The sequence below is a fragment of the Bubalus bubalis genome, chromosome 24 (assembly GCF_019923935.1).
Source record: "Bubalus bubalis isolate 160015118507 breed Murrah chromosome 24, NDDB_SH_1, whole genome shotgun sequence".
Classification (NCBI taxonomy): Eukaryota; Metazoa; Chordata; class Mammalia; order Artiodactyla; family Bovidae; genus Bubalus; species Bubalus bubalis.
This window is the reverse complement of record NC_059180.1, coordinates 601,215-627,246: the sequence shown is the minus strand read 5'-3', so window position 1 is coordinate 627,246 and position 26,032 is coordinate 601,215. Positions and strand designations below refer to the sequence as shown.

General features: G+C 56.8%; 2 protein-coding genes across 12 annotated transcripts in view; both read left to right on the top strand.

Annotated features, from left to right (window-relative positions):
- Positions 1-3,880: 3,880 nt before the first annotated feature.
- ZFAND2A (zinc finger AN1-type containing 2A) lies at positions 3,881-11,831 on the top strand. 3 transcript variants are annotated; one of them, XM_025275062.3, is made up of 7 exons: positions 3,881-4,017; positions 5,042-5,140; positions 5,586-5,680; positions 7,160-7,291; positions 9,579-9,730; positions 10,452-10,520; positions 10,785-11,831. In XM_025275062.3, the coding sequence occupies exons 2-7, from the start codon at positions 5,086-5,088 to the stop codon at positions 10,798-10,800; spliced, it is 519 nt and encodes a 172-aa protein (XP_025130847.3). In that variant the 5' UTR covers positions 3,881-4,017; positions 5,042-5,085; the 3' UTR covers positions 10,801-11,831. The 3 variants fall into 3 exon arrangements, with proteins under 3 accessions (XP_025130847.3, XP_025130839.1, XP_044792047.1); XM_025275054.3 differs by lacking the exon at positions 10,452-10,520 and adding an exon at positions 10,305-10,410; XM_044936112.2 differs by lacking the exon at positions 10,452-10,520.
- A 2,790-nt stretch (positions 11,832-14,621) lies between these two features.
- C24H7orf50 (chromosome 24 C7orf50 homolog) overlaps positions 14,622-26,032 on the top strand; it is a 69,706-nt gene continuing 58,295 nt past the window's right edge. For 2 of the 9 annotated variants that reach the window (XM_044936105.2, XM_044936111.2), the window contains exon 1: positions 17,499-17,654. In XM_044936105.2, coding sequence (XP_044792040.2) covers positions 17,565-17,654 — 90 coding nt within the window. In that variant the 5' untranslated portion in view covers positions 17,499-17,564. The other 7 variants (XM_044936107.2, XM_044936108.2, XM_025275047.3 and 4 more) reach the window with 7 other exon arrangements.

The window sequence follows — 26,032 nt, the reverse complement described above, 5'->3', positions numbered from 1 at the left end:
GCCCTACAAATTAGTGAGAAGGCTACTTTCAAGCAACACAAAAACATCTTCTAGAAGCGGGCTATGTCCTGATGAGTATCTCTTTCAATAGGGAGGAATCTTTTCCAGGAGCCCCTCCCCTGAACCACACGCTCACGCCCTGCCTACAAGGGGAGTGGCGGAGGCGGGTGAAGCCCTGCGTTTCCAAGGCGTCCGTGGTCACTGTCATCTCAGTCCCCTGGGCCTCAGCCGCAGCCTCGTAGCTGCCCTCCCAGCTTCTGCTCCAGCCTCTCCTCCACCAGTCTGTCTTCCACAAACTGCGACCGCACGGGCGTTTCCAAGTGCAAGGCGCACAGCACGCACAGCACCAGTGTTTCCTCTCCTCCATCACTGAGACACCTTCCACCATCATTTGGGGTGACAGTCACGCTCCATGAAAGCATCTGTCTAGCCACGAGAAGCCGCTACTCAAACGAAGACCCGACACAGCCAAAAATAAAAACACAAAATATGTTTTTTAAAGTTGTTCAGATTTAAGTTTTAACCTAATCTTTTAAGAGCTCGTAGCAAGCCAGTCTTAACAGAGAGGCTTTCAAGACAGAGGAAAGGGAATCATGAAGCCAAGGTTGTGAGATTCACCTGTAGAGTAAGAAAGCAAAGGCAATGATGCGAGAGAAACGCCCGCGGCGCAAGGAGAGTGCGACTGCCAGGGCTGGGGAGGCCTGGTGAGCTTTCCTTTCTCCTTGCAGTCTATCTTGGCTGCACTGGGTCTTCGTTGCCGCGCACGGGCTTCTCACTGTGGCGGCTCCTCTTGCTGTGGGGCACGGGCTCTGGGCCCGCGGGCTCAGCAGCCACGGCACACAGAGGATCCTCTTGTGGCGGCTCCTCTTGCTGTGGGGCACAGGCTCCGGGCCCACGGGCTCAGTAGCCACGGCACACAGACTTGGTTGCCCTGCGGCATGTGGGATCCTCCCGGACCAGGGATCGAATCCCACGTCCCTGCATTGGCAGGTGGGTTCCCAACCACTGGACCACCTGAGAAGTCCCTTGGAGCTTCAACATGGAGGACACGGAGCCTGTGCTGCTGCCTGGATCCCTGAGAACCAACCCCCTGCACAAACTGCAGCCCTCAGACGGTACACGGCTGGCGAGGAGGGGGATAACCTGAAGGCAAGCGGGCTCCACGCCTGCTCTCCCACCCGACCTCTGCGCTGGCGCAGGGAGAGCGCGGTGCACGACGCCTGGGGTGTGGCCAGGCAGGGCAGGGCCTCAACTGGTGCCCTAGAGCCATGGCCCCCCTACCCCACACATAAGCTACAGGCGCTCCCCAGCCCCACACACCTCAGTGTGGAGGGCAGAGAGGGTCACTGAACTCGAAACCTGGAGTCAGGACAGGCTGACGTGAACTCCTGATCAGAGGTCATGACGGAAGTCCTGATGCCAGCAGGGGGCGCTCGCACGTGACCAGAGGCTGTGGCCAGGCTTCCCCACCCTGCACTGCCATGGGGTCAGCCACGCTTCCCCGAACCCCGGTGCCACTGAAGGAGACAAGAACGAGGGGTTACAGGAAGAAGCCTTGAAATGACGGAGGCCACGAGAGGAACTGGATCTCAACAGACTGGACACTCAGTGATGGGAAAGGACACGTGTCTGCCTGGGGCAGGCGTCTGGGGCTCCAAAGAAAAGTGGAATTCAATTTTAGAAAATCAAGAAAGTTGAAATTATTTTTCATTCAGTTGCATAAAGTATATATTTTATAAGTGTTCCCTGCCCACCCCTCAAGGTCTTGTTTAAAAGTTTTCAGCACTACCTCTCTGTACTCAAAATAAAAGTCTGAAATCTTTTCATGGCCCTTGGGGTCCTCATGACCCGGCTCCCAGCCGCCCCTCCATCCTCACCCCCAGCCGGTGTCGGCAGCACAAGGGGGTCAGGAATGTTGACTCCGAGGTGAGTCTGAATCCTGGCTCTTCCTGGGTCTGTCCCTTGTCAGCTCTGCACCTGTCTCTGCAGGTAAAACAGGGGCCACAACAGAGAGCTGGTGGCAAAGGATGCTGCTCCCTTGATAGACAGCATGTGTCTAGACATGCACTTGAACTTCTGGAGGGCCGCTAACTCGGGCTCTGAGGTCTGCCTCCCCTCCCATCCGCTGTTGTCATAGCACTCAAGGCCCTTTGTCCCCAGCGGACTGCAGAGCAGTTCTCAGAGGACACCACAGGAAGCCCTTGATTGTGATGTGTAACTAACTCAGGTATACAGTGGTCACCTAACCTACACTTGGTGGCATCTGTATTTAAAAAAAAACAACACAACTTTAGTTTTGGCTGCACTGGGTCTTCATTGCAGTGCCTGGCCTGCTCCAGCTGCAGTGACCGGGGCTGCTCTCCACTGTGGAGTGCGGGCCTCCCATCGCAGCGGCTTCTCTTGTTGTGGAGCGCAGGCTCTAGGGCGTGTGGGCTCGTCGCTGTGGCACATGGGCTCAGTAGAGCCAGGCTCAATCGTTGTGGCGCACGGGCTTAGCGGCTCCACGCATGTCAGATCTTCCCGGACCAGGGATGGAACCCGTGTCTCCTCCATCGGCAGGTGGATTCTTCCCCACTGAGCCACCAGGGAAGCCCAGCATCTCTTTTTAGCAATGCAGGTGTTCAGTTAATGACCAAACAGCTGTATCTGAAACCTGACTTGATGGCCTTGTTTTCAGGATAGTGTGGTGTGGTCTTGGCCAGATCAGGGCCAGGAAGGGCTGAGGTGGGCCAGACGCTCACCTGTTACACCCGCAGGTGTCCACTCACGTCTTCTTCAGACCTTCCCTGAAGTGGAGGTGAATTCTGATTCTTCCTTAAAAACTAAATGGACAAGGGAAATTGTTCACAAATGAAAAAGTGGATAAACTTGGCAAACGTGAGGGCTGGGTAGTCAAAATGAACATCTCCCGGGGTAGGATGGGGTGCGATCCTGCGCTGGTGATGAGCGCGGCACCATCCTGTGGTCACCACCAAGGAAACGGGACCTGCCAGTCCTGAGAGTCACGTTATACTAACGAGAGTCTGTGACTTTTAATAAAACCCGTTGGGGACAGGACGAGACTGACAGTGTAACAGCAGATGAGCTCCTGGAGCAGAGAGGAAAAGAGACACGACAAAAAACCAAGCGGGGTCTGCGCGTGGGACCTTAACGTGGGGTTGCCACCGATTCCGCGCCTGAGTGGCCGGAGCGGTCACGGAGGGAAAACAAGTGGGCGACAGGAGTGGGGTGACGGGGCGCCACGGCGACAGGTGCAGGCTCTCCAGTGGCCCAGAGCAAGGCTGGGGAGACGGCGCACACGGAGAAACGCGCGGGCAGTCCACCCTGTGGTCTCCCCGTCTGTGAACTTGCCCTCTTGCTCAAGTTCACCTCTGACTCCAAAATCAGCGCCTGGCTGCTCTCCCCGCCGCCCGTACGGACAACTCTGCGGCTCGGGCGCCCCGCGCGAGGAAACACCCCGCCGCGCCCAGTGCGCCCCTGCGGACGCGCCTGGCCGTGACTCGGCAGCTCCGAGAAGCCGCGCGACCGTTCGAGAAGAGGCGAGGTGTGGGCAGGGCAGCAGAGGGCGCGATTGGTCGGCCCGCGGTGACGTGTCGGCGCGCGCCGGGAACGCCTCGCCGCGGCAGGGCGCGATTGGCCCGGCAGGCGTGACGTATCGGGGGCGCGCCGGGAACGCCCGGACGGCGGGAGCGCTCGGGCCGGGCGGCTGCGGATAAATGGCCCGAAGGCCGGGCGCTGCGATGCCCCTCCTTGGTGGGTTCGGGCGGGCCGCGGTCGTCGCTCGGGTTCTGGTCTCCGCGTCCCTTGGCCTCGTTCGCCGCGGCCGACGGCGGACGGGGGCCTCAAGCTCTCGGCCTCTGCCGCCTTCCACTCCCCTCGGCGGCTGCCTGGGCCTCTTGCAGGGGCCGGTCGGGGGTCCGGCCGCAGACCTCGGACGGCAGGGCGCCCGTGTCCCAGCACACCGGGGCTCTTGCTCCACGGACGCAGCGCCAACAGCGCGACCACGGCGGGACTGAGGTGGGTCTCTGGTCGGTCCTCGATGGAGAGGTTCCCGCACACCCGCTCGGTGTCGCTGACCCCTGGAGCCGAGAGGCGCGTGCGAAGCTGCAGGGGGAAGCCGAGCGAGCGGGTCCTGGGGAAGGAACTCCAGAAGAGGAAATGAGGGGCGGGCGGGGTGAGGCGGGTGTTAGTGACGCTCTAACCCGAGGCCTGAGGGCAGGAGCGGGCGTGAGCCGTGGCCAGAGTGTCCCAGGCACCGCGGACACCCCCAGGAGCGGAGAGAGCTGACGGGCGAGCCCGGAGAAGGCCCTGGGGACGTGGACTCTGGGAGGGACCAGAGTTCGAGAGTGGGTGCCTGATGGGAGGGGAGCCTGTGAGGCGTCCCGGGGACTGACTTCAGTTTTCTCTCAAGTGCAGTGGCCTCACCGTTTCTATACCTGTTTACCACTGGTGAGTTAACTTCTTGCCCTTCCCCCGGTCAACTCCAGGTTGATGGTCATTAAGGAGTAAATTCTAAGTAAGACTCAATGCATCAGGGAGTTAAAGAGAGCAAGAGGGGACTGAGTCGAATCTCTCCGGGTTAGTGCAGTTAATTAGTGTGATTTAGCACCTGGTAACGGAGTTTAGTTTATGTCAACAAGTATATTCAGTAGATGAAATTGGGATTTAAAGTTCACCAAGGCTGTAACTTTCTTTGGCGACTGTGCAAATTGAATATGAGATGTGCTTATCAATATGAATCAAAATATGGATTAATGAAAACCTAAATTCGGGTTGAGCTTCATAAACTAGAAATTAGAAGGACTGAAAAACACCCTGTCTTTTAACGGGGTTAATTCTGAAGGAGCTGGTACTTATCCGAAGACGCCTATTTTCTTTTTGCTACAAGACAAGAGTTGTGAGGCTTTAGTCCCCTGTGGGAGCCCAGCTGACTTGGGCGTCTACAATGTGTGTTTGCTTTGATCAGCGGTACGATATAAATCCTGGTGACTGAAATTCAGGCCGTCGTTGCTCTTCTCCTAAGTTTTTCTAATTCTCTCAGGTCACGTTTCACTCTGCCGTCTGTGTTTTGGACACGTTCTCACAATGGAGTTCCCTGATTTGGGGAAGCACTGTTCAGAAAAAACATGCAAGCAGCTAGGTGAGCACTTCTAAGAGAACCTCAACAGAGATGGGCGTTTTGTCATCTGTGTGCCGGGAGAACTGGTCATTGTCTTGTTAGCTGATGTTCTTTGGGTCTTGGCCTTTGTGGCTCTTCAGTGATGAGATGCTGGCCTGAGGTTGAGGTTCTGTAGAGCCAGGTAGGAGGCTGGCTGCCAGCGCTGGGTAGACGGAAGAGCGCTGCTTAAACATTCAGGTACCACCTGAGCTGGGATCTCTTTGGAAAGGGCAGCTGCACCGTTTCCGCAGTGTTGCTGGCATTGTGAAGGTCACGGGTCCCGATTATTTTGTTCTCTTGTAACACCTCGAGGGTGTTTGGTAGGCGCTATATGAACTCAGGGAAGGTAAATACTTGTTTAATAACGACGTATGATTCTTTCTAGTCTTTAAGGCACTTTACTGGTTTTTTTTTTTTTTTTTTTTAGATTTCCTTCCGTTAAAATGTGATGCGTGTAAACAAGATTTCTGTAAAGATCATTTTACCTATGCTGCACATAAGTGTCCCCTTGCATTCACCAAGGTAATCAATCATACTTCTTTCTGAAGATTCTGATCCTCCCTCTCCAAAGCCGCGCTGCCCGAGGTAGTGGACGCGAGCCACACGTAGCGGAAGCTCAGCTGGAGTGAAAGGAGCCGTGAAGGCCCGTTGCTCAGTCACACCAGCCTCGTTTCCGGCCCTCGGTGACCGTGTGCGGACGGGGCAGGGAGGAGCGTCCACCGTCCCAGGAAGCTCGGGCCACGCAGCTCGAAAACCACAGATTATTCTCGGGGGTTCCTGGAATCAGTCGTTGTAGCCAGACCTTCAAAGCTTACTTAACATGTTAGAACATTTAGTTCCTTAACACACCAGTGGAAAACTGCTCTGTTTTCCTGGGCCCTTCCCAGTGCAGGGCTTGACGAGGGATCCATTTGGGGGGAACTGTGCACACTCTCTTTCGGGGTCACTTTGCAGCCTTGGCCTCCTGCCTCGGTGATTCAGACGGGACCTGGTGGAAACTGGACTGTGACTGAGGGAAGCAGACCTGCCTAAGCCCAGAGGTGTGAGACCTGGGTTGTTGACGTTTCAGGGGGTCCCAGCCTGAACTCACTTGTTTTGGGTGCTTCCGAGAGCGGTTTTCTGAGGTCTTTAGCCAGCACTCTACTGGTTCCCCACGGTGGCAGTTCAGAGGTGCGGATGGTGGCATTTCAGGCTTTGACCGGTGTCAGCTGTGGTCTGGGCCCTCACTGATTCATGGGGGCGGGGGAGGGTGACTCATGTTCGCCCAGCACCAAGGACCAGGCAGAACTGTGGTTTTGTTGACTTGACCTTCCCGTTGCCCTGGATAGGGTGAGTTTGCCTAGAGATGACTCAGTGTTGCTTGCTTTCTTAACTCGCCCACGGGCCAGCTGCGGGAGCGCCCCCGGGTGGCCTTCCAGCTCAGCTCCCAGGCGCTCGGGGGTTACCTGTCACCCGCCCGCGTCAGCGTCACCTCAGCGCGCCTGCGTGAAGCCAGCTCAGCCCGGCCCTGAGGGGTGCTAACGGTGCCAGGCGCTCCACTGGTGCCCTGCTGCGCCCTCCGGAGCCCCGTCCTGGGCGTGGCGGCTGACCACGTCTGCCCGTGTGGGCAGGGCGGAAGCCCCGTGAGCATCAGGAGGGCCGCTGGCAGGCGTGGCCGGGGCTCCTCGCTGCCGGCGTTTGCTCCCGGCAGCCCCGCCCGCCTTGGAGGCATTTGGGCAGCTTCTCCGCTCACTCCTGGTGCTGGACAGATGGCCCTGCCATCCCAAGACTGGCCATCCAGACTGCCCGCCCGCTTCCCTCCTGGGTGGCCTCGCCGGCTCTCCTCGGGTTGTTGCTGCGGGCGGGTGGTAGTCCGCTGTGCGTTGGCTCCCCTGGGGTCCTCCTGTGCGGGCGAGGCCGGCGTCTGTGCCGACCCCGTGTGATGGTGCTGCGGTCCTTTCTGTCGTGTGCGTGAGTTTTGGTTCTCTGGTCAGCCCTGTCATCTTATGTTTGTTATTTTAGGATGTCCGGGTCCCGGTGTGCCCACTCTGTAACAGCCCCGTCCCAGTGAAACGGGGGGAGATCCCCGATGTGGTGGTCGGTGCGCACATGGATGGAGACTGTCGGCGTCCCCCTGGGCAGGAGACGGCAAAGGTGAGGCAGGGCCGCGGGTGCCGCTTCCTCCTCGGGGGAGACATTAAACCCTAACGATTGTTGAAGGACAAGGAGGCCTGGCGTGCTGTGGTCCATGGGTCGCAAGGAGTTGGACACGACTGAGTTGGACACGACTGAGTTGGACACGACTGAGCGACTGAACAATTGTTGTTTTTCCTGGATTGTGAGCGGCGTGCGTTTTCACAATTCTACAAGCGTATTTCCTCAATATCAGGGTCTACGTTAGGATTTGCTCTCGTTACAGGAATCTTACTGTGTCTCCAAAGGTGGAAAGTTAGCATGGTTTCTAGGAATCCCTGCCCTTGTGCACTTTTTTCCTGAGCTCCCCAGGAGACAGCGTAGCATGTACTGATGACGTGCAGACCCCAGCGTGCGTCTGTCCGTCCGTAGCAGGCATGGGGCCGCCTGCCTTCCCCGCGGGCTGAGCCCAGCCTGTGTGCCGCGGGCGCCTGTCCCGCGGGGCGGCTGCGGGGCCCTGGCACCCTTGCTCCAGCGGCGCTCCTGGCGCTCGTGGGCGCTGGCGGTTTTCCCGCTTCTGCTGCTGCTCGGGGGCGCCCGTGAGTGACTGCTCTCCTTGTCCCGTGTGGCAGCCTCACGCTGGCTGAGCCTCACAGGCTGGGAGCCCTGGGCCCGCACCCACTCTGGACCGCACTCCTCCTTGCTGGCCCTGCTGGGCTGGCCTGTTCTCCCCTAAGTTCCCTTCTCTGTGTCCCCCGTGTGGGTGCTCGGTCCTGGGTCCTGGTCGGTCTCAGGCTCACGGCGGTCAGGGCAGCTGTGCTGTGGGGCGGGGGTCTCCCGCAGGCACAGCCGCCCCCTGGCCACCCGCCCCCCAGGCCTCCTCACCGGCTCGCGGGTTCACGCCCCCCAGGCCTCCTCACCGGCTCGCGGGGTTCCCGCCCCCCCAGGCCTCCTCACCGGCTCGCAGGGTTCACCCCCCCCAGGCCTCCTCACTGGCTCCTCACCGGCTTGCGGGGTTCCCGCCCCCCCAGGCCTCCACAGCGGCTCACAGGGTTCACGCCCCCCGGGCCTCCTCACCGGCTCGCGGGCTTACGCCTGCTGAGTGCGTCCTCGTGTCCGTGAGCTTTCCCTAAGGTCGGGCTGTTCCCGCTCATCTTCTGCAGTTCTGCGTTAACCCCTTTTCAGAACATCTCTTGGCGGTCACTGTAGAACTTCAGGCGGAGTAGCCGCCACCCGTGATCACCTCCATGTCTGAGGAGCCCCGGGCTGGCCGCGGCCCTCAGCAGACAGCGCATGGCAGCCTGTCCCGCCCTCAGAGGGGAGGCTCTCGGGCCTCCTGCACCTCCCCGCCCTGCGTGCTCCCCGGGCCAACCCAGGTGGTCCTCTGGGATGCGGGCCACGCGGCCCCCGCTCTCGGCCTCCAGCGCGACTCCAGGCCCCGCTCCTATGAGGCTGAGTCACCGTCTGCAGCCGTGGGTTCTGGTTTCTGACCTCGGCCGTCTCCAGCCGCGGGTTCTGGTCTCCGGTCCTCGGCTGTCTCCAGCCGCGGGTTCTGGTCTCCAGTCCTCGGCCGTCTGCAGCCGTGGGTTCTGGTCTCCGGTCCTCGGCCAACTGGAGCCGCGGGTTCTGGTTTCTGGTCCGTGTTCATCTCCATGTGCTCCAGCTGCTCCCTGCTTCCTGCGCTCAGTGCAGGACAAAATGGATTATGACAGCCTGGAACAGGAGAAGGCAAAGCCTGCCCTGAGCCTCCGCCCCAGGCCCTCTGATCGGGCCTCCCCTCTGCCCCGTGCCCCCCCGGCCCCCACATCCACGGCCCCTGCTCGGTCCCCGCCGGCCGATCCTTGCTGCCCCCTGCGCTCAGCCACTGCTTGCCTCGGCGGGGGGCCGCCCCTGGCTGCTGGCCCTGCCTCCTCCGTTGCACCTGCACAGTTGGGAGTGCCTGGCAGCTCACGTCACCCAGAGGCCCCCGATGGAGCACAGCCCCTGCTGGCCTCGGGGCCCTGCTGGCTCCCCTCGCGCTGCGTGGCCTCTCCCCGTGACCCGTCTGCCCCACCCCATCTCATTTCTCACTGGGAGCACCCCAGGCATCCCACGAGTCCCCAACATGAAGGCTGGCTTTGTATTTGTCGTCTGTTAAAATTTCCTGCATGCTTAGTTAGTATTGTTTACCTGATAAATCTCAGTGAAAGCCTGGCGCCTGCATACTGTTGAGCTAAGAACTGCTTCTGGTTTGAGGGTTGAGGGTCTTATTCGGGGTTTGCTGAGTGATCGCTTGGTTGGGACACTGAAGTGACTTGTGCTTCCGCAGGTGTTTACGTTCCGCTGCTCCAGGGAGGGCTGCAGGAGGAGAGAGATGCTGCGGGTGGTGTGTGAGGAGTGCCGCGGCAGCTTCTGCCTCCAGCACAGACACCCTCTGGACCACGGCTGCGCCCGCAGGGGCCACCCCGGCAGCTTAGCCGGGTGAGGACAGCCTCACTCACCCTACTCGTTGGGACCACCTGGACCTGGAATTGAGTCCCATGCTCGGCCGTGGGGCTGGAATATTCACTGTGGGGTTTGGGTGAATATGATATAAATTAAAAGTGGACTCAGAATTGAAGCTGGATTCTAGTCGTCTGCTGGGACCCTAGTTCTGAAGCTAGAAGCTGTGCTCACGCTGCGGGGGGCGGGTACGGGCTCCTTTTTGGGGCCGCGGGGAGGGTCTGCCCGGGCGCCCCCTTCGTGGAGGGTGGTCCCCGTCTCCCTGGGGCCCCCGGCCTGCGGACACATCACCCTGATCTCTGCCTCCCGTGGCATTCTCTCTGTGCAGTGGTCGCCAAGTGTCCCCTTGGCAGCCCAGCAGTCTATGCGGCCAGACAGTGACCCCCTCCCCGCACTATGAGCTCGGCTTCACACACTGCCAGCCACCCGCCCTCCCCATGGGCCTGGGTTTGCCACACTCCGGCCGCCTCCTGATGGCAGCCCAGCCCCTCCGCTGGCTGGCAGCCAGGAGAGCCCCCTCGGGAACGTGGACCATCCGCCCCACCTGTTGCAGGAGGAGTGAGAGTCCCCTGCCGCTTCCTGTGACCGTTTCTTGTGGCGTCTGCCTGAACCAGGCGGAGGGTCCTCTCATCCCTGCGCATGTGGCCTCCGTGCTAGAGGTGAGGAGTTGGCAGAACGCTGACCTGAGCCTTCCCCACAGGTGCTTGGAACCCAGGCCGTCGGGGGCTTCCCGCGAGGGGCTGGGCGGCTGGCTGGCCCGGCACTTCAGGTACGGCCCGGGACAGGTCGGGTGGACGGCCACTGAGCGCTCACGGCGTGGCTTCTGCCTGGCCGTTGGGGCTCTGCGCCCTGTCACGGCCAGACGGGGGAGGGGGTGTGCGCCAGCCTGCAGGCTCCTCAGTCCCGGGTGACCCCGAGAGACACTTCACCGCTGGGGTCTGAAGCCCTGTGGGTGGTGGATGTTTTGTACGTGACCACCCACTTCCAGTTAATCCAGACAAATTTAAAAACGAGCTGTTTTCTTCTCTTTCAGGTTCAAAGTAAAGTGATGGCGTGACTGATCGTGCCCAGACTGGCCTGTTCTCGTGTGTTACCTGCACTTTATGCTCTAGCAGGCCCCTGCTTCCCATGCGAGCAGCTCTGGCCTGGGTGTCAGTCAAGGGGCTTCCGTCACTCAAACCACCCACAGCGGGTCACACGACGTTTTCCCCATGTGGCTCCTGTGGTTGGCCATCCGAGCCCAGGTGGAGGGGGACCGCCTCCCCTGTTGGGGTCCTTGTCCAGGTGGCCCCCGCTCACCACTCCTGCTCCATCCACTGAGAGGACAGCCGTGACCCTCTGACTGCAGGCGTTGAAGTGATGCCAGGAGAGTCCTCGTCTCCTGGGACCTCGGGCACCAGGAAACTGGAGGAAGAGAAATGCTGTCCGGTTGGGTCCTCATTGTAACCCACAGGGCACGCAGCCGGGTGCCAGACAAACACCACACGGTTACCCTTTGTTTGCTGGGTTCAGAGCCTCAGGGTACGATGGAGGGCAGTGTTGGGTGCCCGTCCGCAGGTGGGTGATGCTGCTGTTTGTGGCCCTCCTCTGGTTAGCAGTGGCAGGTCTAGGCTGCTGGCTCTCCAGATGTGCCAGGATCGCCTGGGTGCCTGTGAGGAGCGCCGCCCCCGCCCTGCCCGAGTCCTGATGCCGTGGGTCTTGGGGCCACGTGCATGGAGCGCTTCCTGGGGTCCGGGTCTACTCGGCGGTCACTAGCGGGACGGGGGAGCCTGGTGGGCTGCCGTCTATGTGGTCGCACAGAGTCGGACATGACTGAAGCGACTGAGCAGCAGCAGCAGCTGGTGTGAGGAAGCAGGGTTGATGTCGGGAGCTTGAGTGTGTATCTTCTCAGCTGCAAGTTTTATGACATCCATACACAGATCACGTCTTTCTCAGGAGAGGTTAATGTCCAAACTGAGGCTCTGTAGAGCTGGGTTTTGAAGACAATACCAAAAAAGAAAAAAATCTCGTTACAAATATTTACAGGTTGAAATAGTGTTTTGGATATAATGGGCTAAATAAAGTATTGAAATGAATTTTACTTGTTTCTGTTTTGTGTTTTACTTGTGGCCACTGGGAATTCTAGAAGTAGGTAGAGGCTTGCGTCGTGTTTCCGTCAGCACTGTTCCTGATCATCCGAACTAAAGGACAAAAATGTGCCACATTATCAGTGATCATCAACTCACACGAGTGCACTCGTGTTTCTCAGCTTAAACATGGAATGTTTACGTGTATTTAAGACCTTTCTGAGAAGTTAGCGTTTTCCTGAAGGCGCCGTGTGAAGAGACGTTGCAATGGTGCAGAGGGCGAAGGTCAGGACGGCAGTCGCCGCCGGGCAGTCCCTGTCGCCGTTGATGGAGGTCGACGTCCCCCAGGACCTGGGCATGTCGCTGCCCTCATGCTTTGCTCCTTAGGGAGCGTTGCTGTGCTGGAGGGGCGTGTTTTAGAGTTCAGTGAGAGGTCCCAGGTTGGCATCCAGGAAGTCACACCAATTTCCTCCCCATCGGTTTCCCTACACCCCCATCAGCTGTTTCATGGGCTCAGTTTTCTCCTAATGTGATGAAAACGTGGTGTCGTCAGCGGTCTGCCTTGATGGGCAGAGCTGAGCGTTAGTTCTGAGAATTCCTTGTGGACACGACCGTGTCCCACAGGATGGGGAAGCCACAAGTGAATTTTAAGTTTTGTAGGAAGCGCTGATGTTGAGAGTTCTGTGACCGCGTCCCAAAGCATGGGGATGCCACGGGAGCATTTTAAGTTTTGTAGGAAGCGCTGGTGTCGAGAGGTCCGAGTGCCCCTTTCTAAGTGTCGCAGGTCTGCGTGTGTCTTTGAGAGAAGGCTGTGCTCACTGCCTCAGCTGCTGGGAGTGACCTCGAGCACGCTGTGATCTTGGCCGTGGTTCCTTCACCTGTGAGTGCCAGCCATCTGGGATGGGGCGAGGCTGGCGCTCAGCCTCAGAGGTGCCCGAGGCACAGGGCTCGCCAGGTGTGCAGGCTCTACCTGGGCCTCGGTGCCCGGTGCTGGGCCCACCACCGCCTGGCTGCAGGAGGAGGGTCAGGCTGGCCTCAGCAAGTCCATGTGTCTCTCGAGAGGGTCTGGCCCGTGTGGGGGAAGGGAGAGCCTTGGGGCAGCTGAGTGTGTTCTCCCGCCACCTGGGGTCTTCAGCACGTGCAGCCACACCCTCCCTGCCGCTGTTGTCCTGCCTCTGCGTTACGAGCAGCACGCAGGGCCAGGCTGCCTGCCCAGTGCTCCGTGTCCAGTGACCAGTCCTGGCGGCCAAGCTGGTGCAAGGCTGCAGTATCAGACATGCCCACAAGGTGTCACCAGAGGTTCTCTGAGGACCAGGGAGCCGGCGACTAGACCTTCGTTCCTGCAGGCAGCCACGTCAGGCGCCAGGAGGTGCAAGACCAGTCCACCAGCCCCAAGTCAGTCTTTGCAGGTCATTCGTGTTCAGAGGGATTGGGGTTTTTTTAAGTGTATTTTAAAAATTAATTTCTGTTGGATTTACCTGCTTTACAGTGTTGTGTTTCTACTGTACAGCAAAGTGAGTCAGCTCGCTCACCTGGCCGAGTGTGTGTATACACACAGCCTCTGTTTTGGATTCCTTCCCAGGTGGGTTACCACGGCGCCCTCAGTAGCACTTCACGCGCTGCCCAGGAGGTTGCCATCAGTCACGGGTGTCATGCGTCGTGTCGATGGTGCCTGCACGTCAGTCCCCATCTCCCAGTCCTTGCCCACCCCTTCCCCCTTGGTATCCATGTTTGTTCTTGATCAGGCTTCCACATTCATTGTTTGCTCAATGCCACGGCCTAATCTGGAAGGTGTGTTCTGAAGTGAGTTTCTGAAGCGGTCTCCGTTTTCCAGGTTTGAAGCTGCACAGCGAGGACTGTGGACGTGGGCCCAGCCCTGCAGCTGTCCTGAGACAGGGGTGTCGCGAAGGCGGCGGGAGGGAGACGAGTCTGACCTTCCCACTTGGTTGAGTGTGAACGTCTGAGGGTAAGTGCTGACTTACTGCTTTATTTCGCTGCAAGGCTGCAGTCAGCCACGGCGGTGTGCTGCGCAAGGGGAGCGGGGAGGGGCTATGAGGGGACCGGGGCCGTGGTGGGGGTGCGTGCAGGCGGTTGGTCTTCAGCCCTCCCAGCGGCCAGGTGGGCGAGCTCGGAAGTGACCGTGCCCCTTGAGCCTTCCCTTGAGACCCCAGCGCTGGCGCCGCCTCGGCCCAGCCTGTGGGAGCCCCTGAGGCCGGGCACGGGGCTAAGTCACACCCATGTGCCCACCGTGCACATACTGGGAGATCATAAATGTGTGCAGTTTTCAGCTGCAGAATTGTGTTGATGTGCTGTGCAGAAACAGCCCACCACCGGAGGGGCCACGATGGGGCCGCTTTGCCGCCGTCGCTCAGTCCCTTTGCACTGGGAGGTGGCTTGGGCCACGTTTAACATGGCCGTCACTCATTTACAGGGTGACTTGGAAGTCGCTGGTTTTCAGTGGGGCCCAAAGGAAGAGGTCAGTTTGTAGTACAGATGGTCCTGCACTTGGGTCACGAAACTCGGAAGACCTGAGGATTACACGCCCGGCTGAGCAGCTCCGGATGCACTGTGGGCACAGCAGAAACGCAGTTGAGGCTGAGCCCCTGACGGGGGCACCGTGTCAGCCCGTGACTGTGGGACCCTGGGCCAGATCCATTTCACCTGCACCATTAATCAAAGTCGTTTTAAGACTTTCTCTTCCTCGAGGCCTCATGGGGCCTGGATGATGAGATGCTCACCTGAGTTGTTCCCCAGGAGCTTGGAGTCAGCTGGGCCGGGTTCCAGCTGAGCTGGTTAAGAGTGGACAGGACTTCCGAGCCTCCAGGGGGCAAGCACGAATCTCCTCTCCACGACCTTTGACATCAGAGCTGAGAACTTCACCCTTAGTCTCTAAGTGCCTCCACTTTTGAACATGCAGAGGCCTGTGGTGAGGTTAACACCTTCATGGACCGAGATTATCCCAGCTTTTTCCCATCTCTCTGCACTCCCCACCCATCCGACCTCAGGCCGCCCTGCTGCTTTATCCTGTAAGAACCCTGGGCCCTTTGCCTTCGCGGAGGTAGAGCTAAGGTTTGTTCTTCCATCTCCTTACTTGGCTGATTTCCTGCAGACTTCAGCATTTTGGCTAGCTGTGCTTCCGGCAGAGTGAGCCTGGTCCGGCAGTGGCTGGAGCAGTCCATTTTCAGATCCACGAGGCTCTTTTGGGCGGGTGTGTCAGCAGCCCAGTGCACACTGACGGTCCTGATTTTTCTTGGTTTTCTATCCCATTGTTTATCTCCTGTGTATGTAGCTATTTTCTGTTGACTAGCGGTCATGCTATATGAGCAATTACAATTTGGGGTGTGAGACTTGATGGTCTTCTAAACTTGACCTTTTCTTCTTTCAGCCCACAAGTGGCACCAACAATAAATCCTGAATCACTTAAATGCAGTTTCAGAAATTGAGATGAATTCCAGGTGGATTTTATGCATTGCCTGAAAGAGCTGGTCTCTCTTTATATTCATGCCTATAGTGTAGCCTTTCAGGATTTCAACCCAAAGATGGGACGCTTACAAGAACCCTTCCTCTTGGCAGCCCTAAGCCTGCAAAGCTGACAAAATCTTTGTTCACGTTCTCAGCCTTTCCAGCTGTTTTCTTCCGGAACTGAGTGAAAAACGGTCCTAACTGAAAGGCTTACTTCTCTAGGTTTCCCTTCTTCCCCTTTATTGGCCTCATGTCATCTATATATATATATATATGTCTTGTTTTGTATATATGTGTTTTTTTAAATCATTTTTTCAGCTATTTTCAGTGGGAGGCTTTCTGGGAATCACCTCTCCCTGTTTCCAAACCAAGCTCTACTGCTTCGGGCGGCAGTAAAGCCGATCTGCTGACACTGGGTCGCAGTGAAGGAAAATGCAGTGATTGCTGCAGGTGCCGAGCAAGGAGTCCCGGCAGCTGGTGCTCAAAAGACCTGCATTCCTGAAGGCTTTCGGGAAAGGTTGATAAAGACAGTGAGGGAGAGGGCTGTGGGGTGCGGGATCAGCTCGTGGACAGTCTTCTGATTGGTTGGCGGTGACATAACCAGGACTCAGCATCGTCAGTACCCCGGCCAGCGGGGGTCTGCGTGCTTGTGGGCAGCACACAGCTCGATTCCCTCAACTTCCAGGGCTTTCAGCAGCTACAGAACAGCTAAAAGGACATGGCTCAGAACATCACCTAGAGCTCTTGAGGGCACTAAGGGTCCTTGACTGTGTTTAATGGCCATTATTTCATCTTGCTTGAATGTTTTTCTTTCTGCATTTTCTGACTTCTCAGATTATTCATTTTTAAAGTTTCTCTACAGACAAAATGGAGGCAGTGGACATGGAATGGGGGAGTCCTGTACTGGGAAGGTCCTGTAGGTTCCTGCTCGCTGACAGGCCTAGGAGGCTGAGGCTTTTCTACAGACAAGAAGCCCGTGGAGGACATGGAGTGGGTAAGTGGGTGGAGTCTCTTCCCTTCCAGAAAGGCTCCATAGGGTCCTGTTGGGTTACAATACATGATAACCATATTTGTATTTTATACTCTATATTGTTTAAGCATGTATGTGGATGAGAACTTCATTTTTCAGTGATCGTGAAGCCAGTTGAAGTAGCTTGAAAACAGAATGGTTCTTCCTGGAGTCGGTAAATTTGAACATGCTTACCGGTGGCCCAGTCTCCTTATGTGCATGAGAGGCAAGCAAGGTGTCTTATACAATTAGAAACAAGTTAGTTGTCGGTAGAGAGCGAAACTAGAAAGTCCTGGCTTGCTGCCCTATTTTCCATCCCAGGAAGCTCCCTTGATGGCACAACCCCGTCCAGCTGTCCCCACCTCACTGTCCCCAGCTTATAAATCCTCCCAACCAGCGGTGGGCGAGACAGTTCAATATTTCTAAGAGCCGAAAAATAATTTAATTCGTGGTTTCATCGGCATGGCGCCGCCTCAGACGCCCGGACGGTCGGGCCCGCGTCCACGTTTATCCTCTCTCCAGGGACCTAACCTGGGTTTACAGGTGTCTGCAGACACACCGCTGCACCGGCAACTTCGCGAGCAGGCGCAACGCTGTGAGCGGGGAAGTGGAGGTGGTCTCAGCAGAGACGACAGGACGGGGTGTTCCCCTGCCCCACGTTCTGCTCTATGGACACATCGGGCGCGGTGACACACCACATCCCGAACAAGCACCCTCGAGCAAAGCTCCCCTCAAGTTTCAAAACCCCCAGTTCACACACGGCCGGGGCGGGGGGGGGCGGTCAGGATGACGTCCAAGTTCAGGAAGTGACTGCAGCCCCCTCCCAAAGCCCGGGCATGGCAGACCCCAGGAGACCAGGCCCCGGGGCGAGGGTAGGGGACAACCTCGCAATCCTGCGCCCACTCTCTAAGTGACAGCTTAAGACTAATTCTCGTGGACCGACCTGCGCTGTCCGCTTTGAGCTGGGGAACCGGCGGGCGCCACCCGCGAAGCCGGAACGCGGAGGGTTGCCGGGCAACCGGCGGCTCCTGGCGCCCAACAGTGACGCCATCGGCCCCGCCCCATCCCACGCGGCCGCCCCTCTCCATTGGCCAGAGGGGAGACGGAGGCGTCCCTCGACCAATAGGCGGCGTCGCCCCGGGGGTGGGACCGCGTTACCTGGGCGTCGCGTCTGCCGGAAGCCGGCGTCGACGGCCACGCGCAGGTAGGCGAGTGTGGCGCGCTGAGGGGTGAGGGGGGTCCCCGGGTGGGCGCGGGGCCTGCGCGGCCGTTGGGAATGCGCGGGGGACCTGGCCGTCTTCCTTTCGGCGGCCTGCCGAGGGCGCGGGGATCAGGGCGCCGGCCTGGGGTCCCCTCGGCCCCCTGGGTGAGTCCCGCGTGTCCGCGCGGCTCTAGTCAGAAACAGTCCGGAGCCAGGGAGATCGCCTGAGGCGGGTGGGACGCCGGTGCTTGTGACGGTGCTTGCGACGGCGCGCGACGCGGCGGGGAGACGTGGGGCGGGGCGCAGGGCCGAGGAGGGGAGGCAAGCCCCGGGGAGGGTCCCAGCGGAGGTGGGCCGAACCCGGCCTAGGTATTTCACGCACCCTGCCGAAGGCGGCGTCGGAAACGGCCTGGAGGGGCAGGGGCGGAGAACGGTCGGAGACTTTTGAATGATCCGGGAGGAGGGGCGGCGCAGTCCACTTCTGGGTGTGCTTCGGGAATGGGGTCAGCGGCGTTCACCGTGGGACGGCCGGGTGTTCGCGAAAGAGGATCTGTGGGTGACACCAGGGTTTTTGGCTTGAGCTGAAATCTTCATTTTACCGGATGGCTTTTGGGGGGACAGACCTTGCCAGGGAGATCAGACTTGTGGAGGGTGATGGGCAGTGTGGATTTGACACGTCTCCTGTGAGACAGTGTGTGTGTCGGTGGTCCACAAGGGTTGGCAGCGTGGTAGTGCGGCTCAGTGAGAAGCGTGGGCGTCATCAGCCCCCGGCTGGTATTTAAAGCCGCAGGGCTAGGTGAGATGAGGGGAGTGAGAGTCAGTAGAGAAGAAAGGAGGCCTGAGCCAGGTGCCCTCGAGCATCCTCGGGCAGGGAGGTGAAGAAGTGGGAGGAAGGCCAGAGAGTGTGGGGGGGTGGGGGCGGGGGTGGGAAACGGGGAGGAAAGGGCCGTTGGGAAGAGGGGCAGGTGTGTGGCAGATGCTGCTGTGAGGTCAGGTGCATGCAGTCAGGGACGAACAAAGCCGTGCTGGACTTGGCCTAATCGATGAGGCCCCATTTTAATCGACGATAACTACTGCACAGGCGGAAGTCCTGCGAACTGAACTCGCCTTGGATTTGTGCAGGGAGAGGGTGTTTTAAAGGGAGGGTGGGGGGTGCAGAGGCGGCACCCTGAAGAAAGGCATGGAGCTGGAGAATTGCAGTGAGCAGACTCTGGGCTCCCTCTGAGGGAGGAGACGCCTGCCCTCCCGCTCCCCCCACACACAGGTCCTGCCTTCAGATGTTGGTAGCCTTCAGTTTTTTCAGGCAGGAGCTTTTCAGGGGGGCCAGAGTCGCTGTAAGTAGTCACTGGTGGCTCAGCTGGTAAGAATCCGCCTGCAGTGCGGGAGACCTAGCTTCGATCCCTGGGTGGGGAAGATCGCCTGGAGAAGGGAAAGGCAACCCACTCCAATGTTCTTGCCTGGAGAATTCCATGGGCAGAGGGACTGGCGCCTGGCTACAGTCCGTGGGGTTACAGAGTCAGACACAACTGAGGGACTAAGCACAACATGGCCCAGATGCACTGTAAAGATGCGGCCCTGAGCTGCTAGAAACTGTTTTCAAGTCTTTACAGGCCCAGGTTGAGGCCCGATGAAGGGAGGGCTCAGAGGAGGCTGGCCAGTTTGGTCGGGAGAGGCTGTTAGCAGACGGGTGTCATTACTGGTCTCAGTTAGAGCCTCTGGCCAAGCCAGGTGGCCGCCCGATGAGGGAGTGGCTGGGAGAAGAAAGCAGCGGTGCCATTGGGCAGCTCCTGAGGGTTTTCTTGTAGAAAACAGCAGAAACAGGGTGGGGAGTGTGTGGAATCAGAGTTTTCAGATGTGAGACCTCATCGTTGACTCTGTAGAAGAGAGAAGGTCAGCCCATGGGGGAGGGAATTGCTTAGTGCCACGGAGGCCCCTGGAGTCAGAGCCTATAGAGGCTCAGGTTCTCCACTGTAGAGGGGAGAAGAGAGAGTCCGTGTGGAACTTCTGTAAGCTCAGTGAGCCATCGGGAATCAGAGAGGAGGGGAGGGTGGGTTGGAGGACTGAGAGCCTGTGAGTTGAGAGGATGAACTGGTCATCTGGGTGCCTGGCCACAGTCAGGAAGCGGGCTTTGCTGGGCATCCCTGGGGGCGGGTGTTTCGAATGTAATGGGAGACCGATCAGCTTGGTCCTGGTGCGTCTCTGGCCAGGCAGCAGCAGGAACTAGAGTTGGGGTTCACTGGGCAGGGAGCTGAGTGTGTCTAGAGAGGCACGATTGTAATGAGGTAGGAGCGGGCACGAGAGGGGCGAGGGGCCTTAGCACGTGTAGGGACGTGTCGAGGCAGCGGACTGCAGGTCCTGCAAGGCTAGAGGGTCCCTGAGCCCCAGGGCACCCAGAGGTCCTGGCTGGCAAGAGGCGAGGTGGGCTCACAGTGGGGATGCTCGGTTACAGGCTTTAGGCCACAGGAGCGGGGGAATGGGTTCAGGGAGCAGAAGCTGGAGGCTGTTCGTCCTAGCGGGGCTTGGCATGGTCCAGGTCAGGTGGGTGGAAGCACGGCCGTGTCCTGGCTGCAGGAGCTGGGGCTCTGGGCGCTGGTTCCTGTGGATCCGTTCCAGGGAGCTCCCTGGGTCTGCCGGCTCCCATCAGACGTGACTTAGATGTGCCAGGTGAGAGGGGACGTCGGGGGCTACGAGTGATGCTTTCAGATTTTGAAAAGGTTTTTTTGCCTTGAGGCGGGTTTATTTTTCCAGGTCCCTGGGTCTTCTCTTCGGCGCAGCCGGGCGGCCTCAGCCTGTTGTCACTGCCCTGTCTCGTGGGTGACCACGGCCCACCCAATGCTTCGCCGTTTGCTCCTGTTGGTCTGACCTGGCTTATCGGCCTTCTGTTGGTGGGCTATTTGCTTGTTTCACTGAACACTTTTGAGCTGATATCTTAAAATGTCTTCTTTTTTTTTGGCTACTCCGAGTGTCTTGTGGGATTTTTTCTCTGACCAGGGATTGAACCTGGACCCTCGGCAGCGAAAGTGCAGAGTGCTAACCAGTGGGTCACCAGGGAATTCCCCCAAATCTCTTTTCTTTTACTGTAGAAATTGCTGGAAAATAAAAAGGAAAAATAATTCTTTTAATTCTATCCCCTAAAATGCTACTGTCTGAACATATTACCTTCTGGTTTTCTCTTCTGTGCATATCTGTGCACAGTGGTTCTCATGGATGAGGGTCGTGTTGTGCACACCCTGGTTTGTGGCCCGTCCTTCCACTCTGTGCTGTGTGGTGAGCACCCGCTCGAGGGAGGGAGCAGCGGATTGCGGGCGAGTTCCGTGGCTGCCAGCATCATCCGGTTCACAGTCTGCCGTTGGACACTTACCGTGTTGTCCACTTTTTAGCGTTAGAGGTGGTATCATCCTTTATGTCAGGTCATCCACATCCTTATATAAATCTCTGTCCATGATTATTTCATTAGGGTAAGTTCTTTTACGTGGAATTACTGGGCCAAAGCATTTGATTAAATGTTGCCAAAGATGATCAAATTACCTTGAGGATGGCTGTACCAATTTACTCCCCATCCGCAGGGCGTGGTTCATGTCCTTTTCATCATCCTCCAGCTAATACTGAGTAATATAATTTTAAAAATCTTTGTAAAAGACATTTAATCTGTCAGATTAAGTCAGTGATGTGTGCGTATGGCCCAGCAACTCGGTGGTCCTGGGCCTTCGCATAAACCGGAGGCGGCTGCTGCTCAGAGGCAAGCGGTGCCGGCTCCCCCTGCTTCTCCTGGATTTTCTGCAGGGCGGGCAGGCTGGGCGTCTTTATTCTTCTGTGGACTCACTGATTGTCAGCCCGGCCTGTTGATCTCCCCTGAGAAACTCGCCTCAGCGTCCTCACATGCCTGTCCTGTGGACACAGGGCAACAGGGCTCCACACGCGTGAAGCACCTGGAGTGGGGCCCAGCACGCAGGGAGCTCTGCGTCAGCGCTGGTTTTAGTGGTGACCACAAGGACGATCAGCTTTAACACCGCCTGCCCCCCCAGACCCTCCCCACCACCAAGTACAGGACATCTTACATTGGTGTTGCTCGTAGAAATTAACCCGAGTCACGGGGAGTTTTGCAGAAAGGCCTGTAAGGAGACAACACACAGTGCAGGGTCCTGGTGCGGTGGCACAGCGCTGCAAGGCCACCCGCGAAGGGTCCTGGCGCGGTGGCACAGTGATGCCAGGCCACCTGTGACGGTTGGTGGACAGAGTCAGGGCCGGGAGGTCTTACCTGGCGGGGGATGCGAGGAGCACCCTTGATGCTGCAGAAATGTTTGCTGGCGTGGTGGGGGTGGGAGACGGGTTTTCCCCTTCATTTCAGTTCAATTCAGTTCAGTCGCTCAGTCGTGTCCGACTCTTTGTGACCCCATGAATCGCAGCACGCCAGGCCTCCTTGTCCATCACCAACTCCCGGAGTTCACTCAGACTCACATCCATCGAGTCAGTGATGCCATCCAGCCATCTCATCCTCTGTCGTCCCGTTCTCCTCCTGCCCCCAATCCCTGCCAGCATCAGAGTCTTTTCCAATGAGTCAACTCTTTGCATGAGGTGGCCAAATTACTGGAGTTTCAGGTTCAGCATCATTCCTTCCAAAGAAATCCCAGGTCTGATGTCCTTTAGAATGGACTGGTTGGATCTCCTTGCAGTCCAAGGGACTGTCAAGAGTCTTCTCCAACACCACAGTTCAAAAGCATCAATTCTTCAGCACTCAGCTTTCTTCACATCCATACTGACCACAGGAAAAACCATAGCCTTGACTAGACGGACCTTTGTTGGTAAAGTAATGTCTCTGCTTTTCAATATGCTATCTAGGTTGGTCATAACTTTCCTTCCAAGGAGTAAGCGTCTTTTAATTTCATGGCTGCAGTCACCGTCTGCAGTGATTTTGGAGCCCAAATAAATAAAGTCTGACATTGTTTCCCCATCTATTTCCCATGAAGTGATGGGACCAGATGCCATGATCTTCGTTTTCTGAATGTTGAGCTCTAAGCCAACTTTTTCACTCTCCTCTTTCACTTTCATCAAGAGGCTTTTTAGTTCCTCTTCACTTTCTGCCATAAGGGTGGTGTCATCTGCATATCTGACATTATTGACATTTCTCCCGGCAATCTTGATTCCAACTTGTGCTTCTTCAGCCCAGCGTTTCTCATGATGTACTCTGCATATAAGTTAAATAAGCAGGGTGACAATATATAGCCTTGACGTACTCCTTTTCCTATTTGGAACCAGTCTGTTGTTCCATGTCCAGTTCTAACTGTTGCTTCGTGACCTGCATATAGGTTTCTCAAGAGGCAGGTCAGGTGGTCTGGTATTCCCATCTGTTGAAGAATTTCCCACAGTTTACTGTGATCCACACAAAGGCTTTGGCATAGTCAATAAAGCAGAAATAGATGTTTTTCTGGAACTCTCTTGCTTTTACCATGATCCAGGCAATGTTGGCAATTTGATCTCTGGTTCCTCTGCCTTTTCTAAAACCAGCTTGAACATCTGGAAGTTCACAGTTCACATATTGCTGAAGCCTGGGCTTGGAGAATTTTGAGCATTACTTACTAGTGTGTGAGATGAGTGCAATTGTGTGGTGGTTTGAGCATTCTTTGGCATTGCCTTTCTTTGGGATTGGAATGAAAACGGACCTTTTCCAGTCCTGTGGCCACTGCTGAGTTTTCCAAATTTGCTGGCGTATTGAGTGCAGCACTTTCACAGCATCATCTTTCAGGATTTGAAATAGCTCAACTGGAATTCCATCACCTCCACTAGCTTTGTTTGTAGTGATGCTTTCTAAGGCCCACTTGACTTCACATTCCAGGATATCTGGCTCTAGGTGAGTGATAACACCATCGTGATTATCTTGGCTGTGAAGGTCTTTTTTGTACAGTTCTTCTGTGTATTCTTGTCACCTCTTCTTAATATCTTCTGCTTCTGTTAGGTCCATACCATTTCTGTCCTTTATCGAGCCCATCTTTGCATGAAACGTTCCCTTGGTATCTCTAATTTTCTTGAAGAGATCTCTAGTCTTTCCCATTCTGTTGTTTTCCTCTATTTCTTTGCATTGATTGCTGAGGAAGGCTTTCTTATCTCTTCTTTATTCCCCTACAAATAGCACCGAGGCTTTATGTCTTTTCACTTACAGCAAATAACTTGGGATTAGCAGGTTTTTTAAAGTATATTCACAGGATGTGTGACCATTACCACAGGCTGATTTTAGGACATGTTTCGTCTCCGGGGGAAGCCTGGTACCAGTGTTCACCCCCCCTGCGCCCCTCGACCAGCCCCAAGCCCCCGTCGGTCTCTCTGTCATTTGCTTACTCTGGACACTTGACGTGCACGGAATTACGCCGTCTGGTTTTCCGCAACAGGCTTCCTGCCCGCGAGCCTTTCACGCTTCGTCCATGGAGCGGGTGTCCGTGCTTCTGTTCTCCTGAGTCATAGCTCATCCGCCGGTTGATGGGCCGTCTCGGTTCTTCCCCGTTGCAGGCACTGTGGCTGCTGCTGCTGTGGGCAGCTGTGTTCAGAGCTCACATGGATCTGCTCATCCCGTGATCGCGTCTGTCTGTATGTCGTCCTGGCCATGTGACTGTGGGACTTGTTGAGGAACTGGCAGACTGTCCCACAGAGTGGCCACGCCGCGTTCTGTCCACCAGCCCTGATGCACGGGCCGGTCTCTCATCGTCGCCGACGTTTCCCAGGTCAGTCTGATGCTGGCCGGCGTCGTGCTTATGAGGGCTGTCTTTTGATTTGGGCTTCCCTAATGAGGACCAGTGCTGAGCTCCTTCATGGCTCCCTGTCCAGTTGTGTCTCTTCTTTGGGGAATTATCTGTTCCAGTCCTTTGTCCATTTTTAAAGTGGGTTGTCAGCCTTTTTTATGGAGTTATGAGTTTTTCATTCATTCTGGATACAAGTCTCTTGTCAGATATGAATTGCAAACATCTCCAGTTCTGTTGGTTGTCTTTTTACTTTCTGGCTGACATCATTTGTAGCACAAAATTTTCAATTCTGACGCATTCGGTTTATCTTTTTTCTTCTGCTGTGTTTTTGGTGTCATGATGAAGAAACTGTTGCCTAATCCAAGGTTAACTTTGGCGTGTGTGTGTGCTAAGTCACTTTAGTCGTGTCTGATTCTTTTCGGCCCCATGGACTGTAGCCCACCAGGCAAGAACACTGGAATGGGTTATCATGCCCTGCTCCCGGGGACCTTCCTGACCCAGGAACGGAGCCCGTGTCTCTCACGTCTCCCGCAGCGGCAGGTGGGTCTTTACCACTGGTGCCACCCCTGAGGTTTTACCTGTGTATTATCTGAGAGTTTTGTGGTTTTAGCTCTACATTTAGGTTTTGATCCACTGTGAGTGATGATTTCTATATGGCGTGAGGTAGGGTCCCGTTTCATTCTGCATTTGGCTGTCCAGAAGTCCCAGTGCCATGTGTGGAAGAGACTGTTCTTCCCACTGAATCACTGTGGCCCCTTGTTGACCGTAAATGTAAGGGAATGTCATTTCCTACAGCAGATATTCCTTGTCTCAAAGGTCTGCGTCACCATCTCTTGGGACTATTAAAAGAAACCTTTATGTAGTATGGAAAAGACTTTTCTCCCCGTTTTTAGCAAGTAGACTTAGTGATTAAGCTTTTTAATGATAGCTCAGAATGAATGCAGATCTAACGTAGCTTACATGGTAACCGGCGTGTAAACATTTGCTAAACTTCTCTTGCTTCTCCAGCAAGGTAATTGGCTGGCAGAGCCCTTTGTCTTTTCAAAACCCTGGGTCAACAGTCGCATTCTTTCGAGGTTTCTTATTACACTCATTGGAGCTTGTAGCCTCTGCTTGGGGTACTTTCCTAAGATAAGGATGAGTTTTGCGCCTGCAGTTTTCGATTGCACGGTGGTGAGATTCTCTTGGTGTGCTGGAGCCATCGTGTACCCCAGGGGGCAGAGGGCCCACTGCCCTGGCTCCATGTTCTCTCGCCTGTGGCCTCTGATTGTCTGGCTTGGTTGTGGGTGCAGCTTGGTACCGTGGTTCACCTCTCACTTTCCTCTCCAGACGTGGAATCTTAAGGTGCTCTGGCTGTTTTTTAGAGAGAGTGGTTTCTGGGTCCTTTCCGTTACAGTCACCCTTTTCATAATCGCCACTTTCCGTAGCCCTTTCCTTCATCCTCGTTTCCTGACCTGTTTGTCTCTCCATGAGAACGTGAGCGCTCAGGGGCGGGTCCTCTGGGCCGCATGGTCCAGTCTGGAGCAGCCCCTGCACCTGGTCGGCACCTGTGTGGGGAGACAGTGACTGGCCAGCAGCGTGGGGCGGCGCCTGCCTGGGGGGCTGCTGGTGACCTGGGCATGTCCTCCCTGCTGACGTCCTGGTGGCATCTGTCCATCCGCGCCGCGCTGAGTCCTCAGTTAGACTTATGCCTTGGGCGGGGCAGGGCAGGCAGGTGGCCCCTCGGGTGGCGCCTGGCCCCGGGCCTGGGCACGTTGCAAGCGTCCCCTCTGTCCATGTGGCCCCTCAGAGAGGCACCTGCCGCCATCCGAG

Bases quoted from the DNA above. Each gene is read 5' to 3' on its own strand.
- ZFAND2A (XM_025275054.3), top strand. From the start codon at position 5,086: ATGGAGTTCCCTGATTTGGGGAAGCACTGTTCAGAAAAAACATGCAAG. The intron at 5,681-7,159 runs GTAATCAATCAT...TTGTTATTTTAG, and splicing joins GTCCCCTTGCATTCACCAAG to GATGTCCGGGTCCCGGTGTG. The intron at 7,292-9,578 runs GTGAGGCAGGGC...GTGCTTCCGCAG, and splicing joins CTGGGCAGGAGACGGCAAAG to GTGTTTACGTTCCGCTGCTC.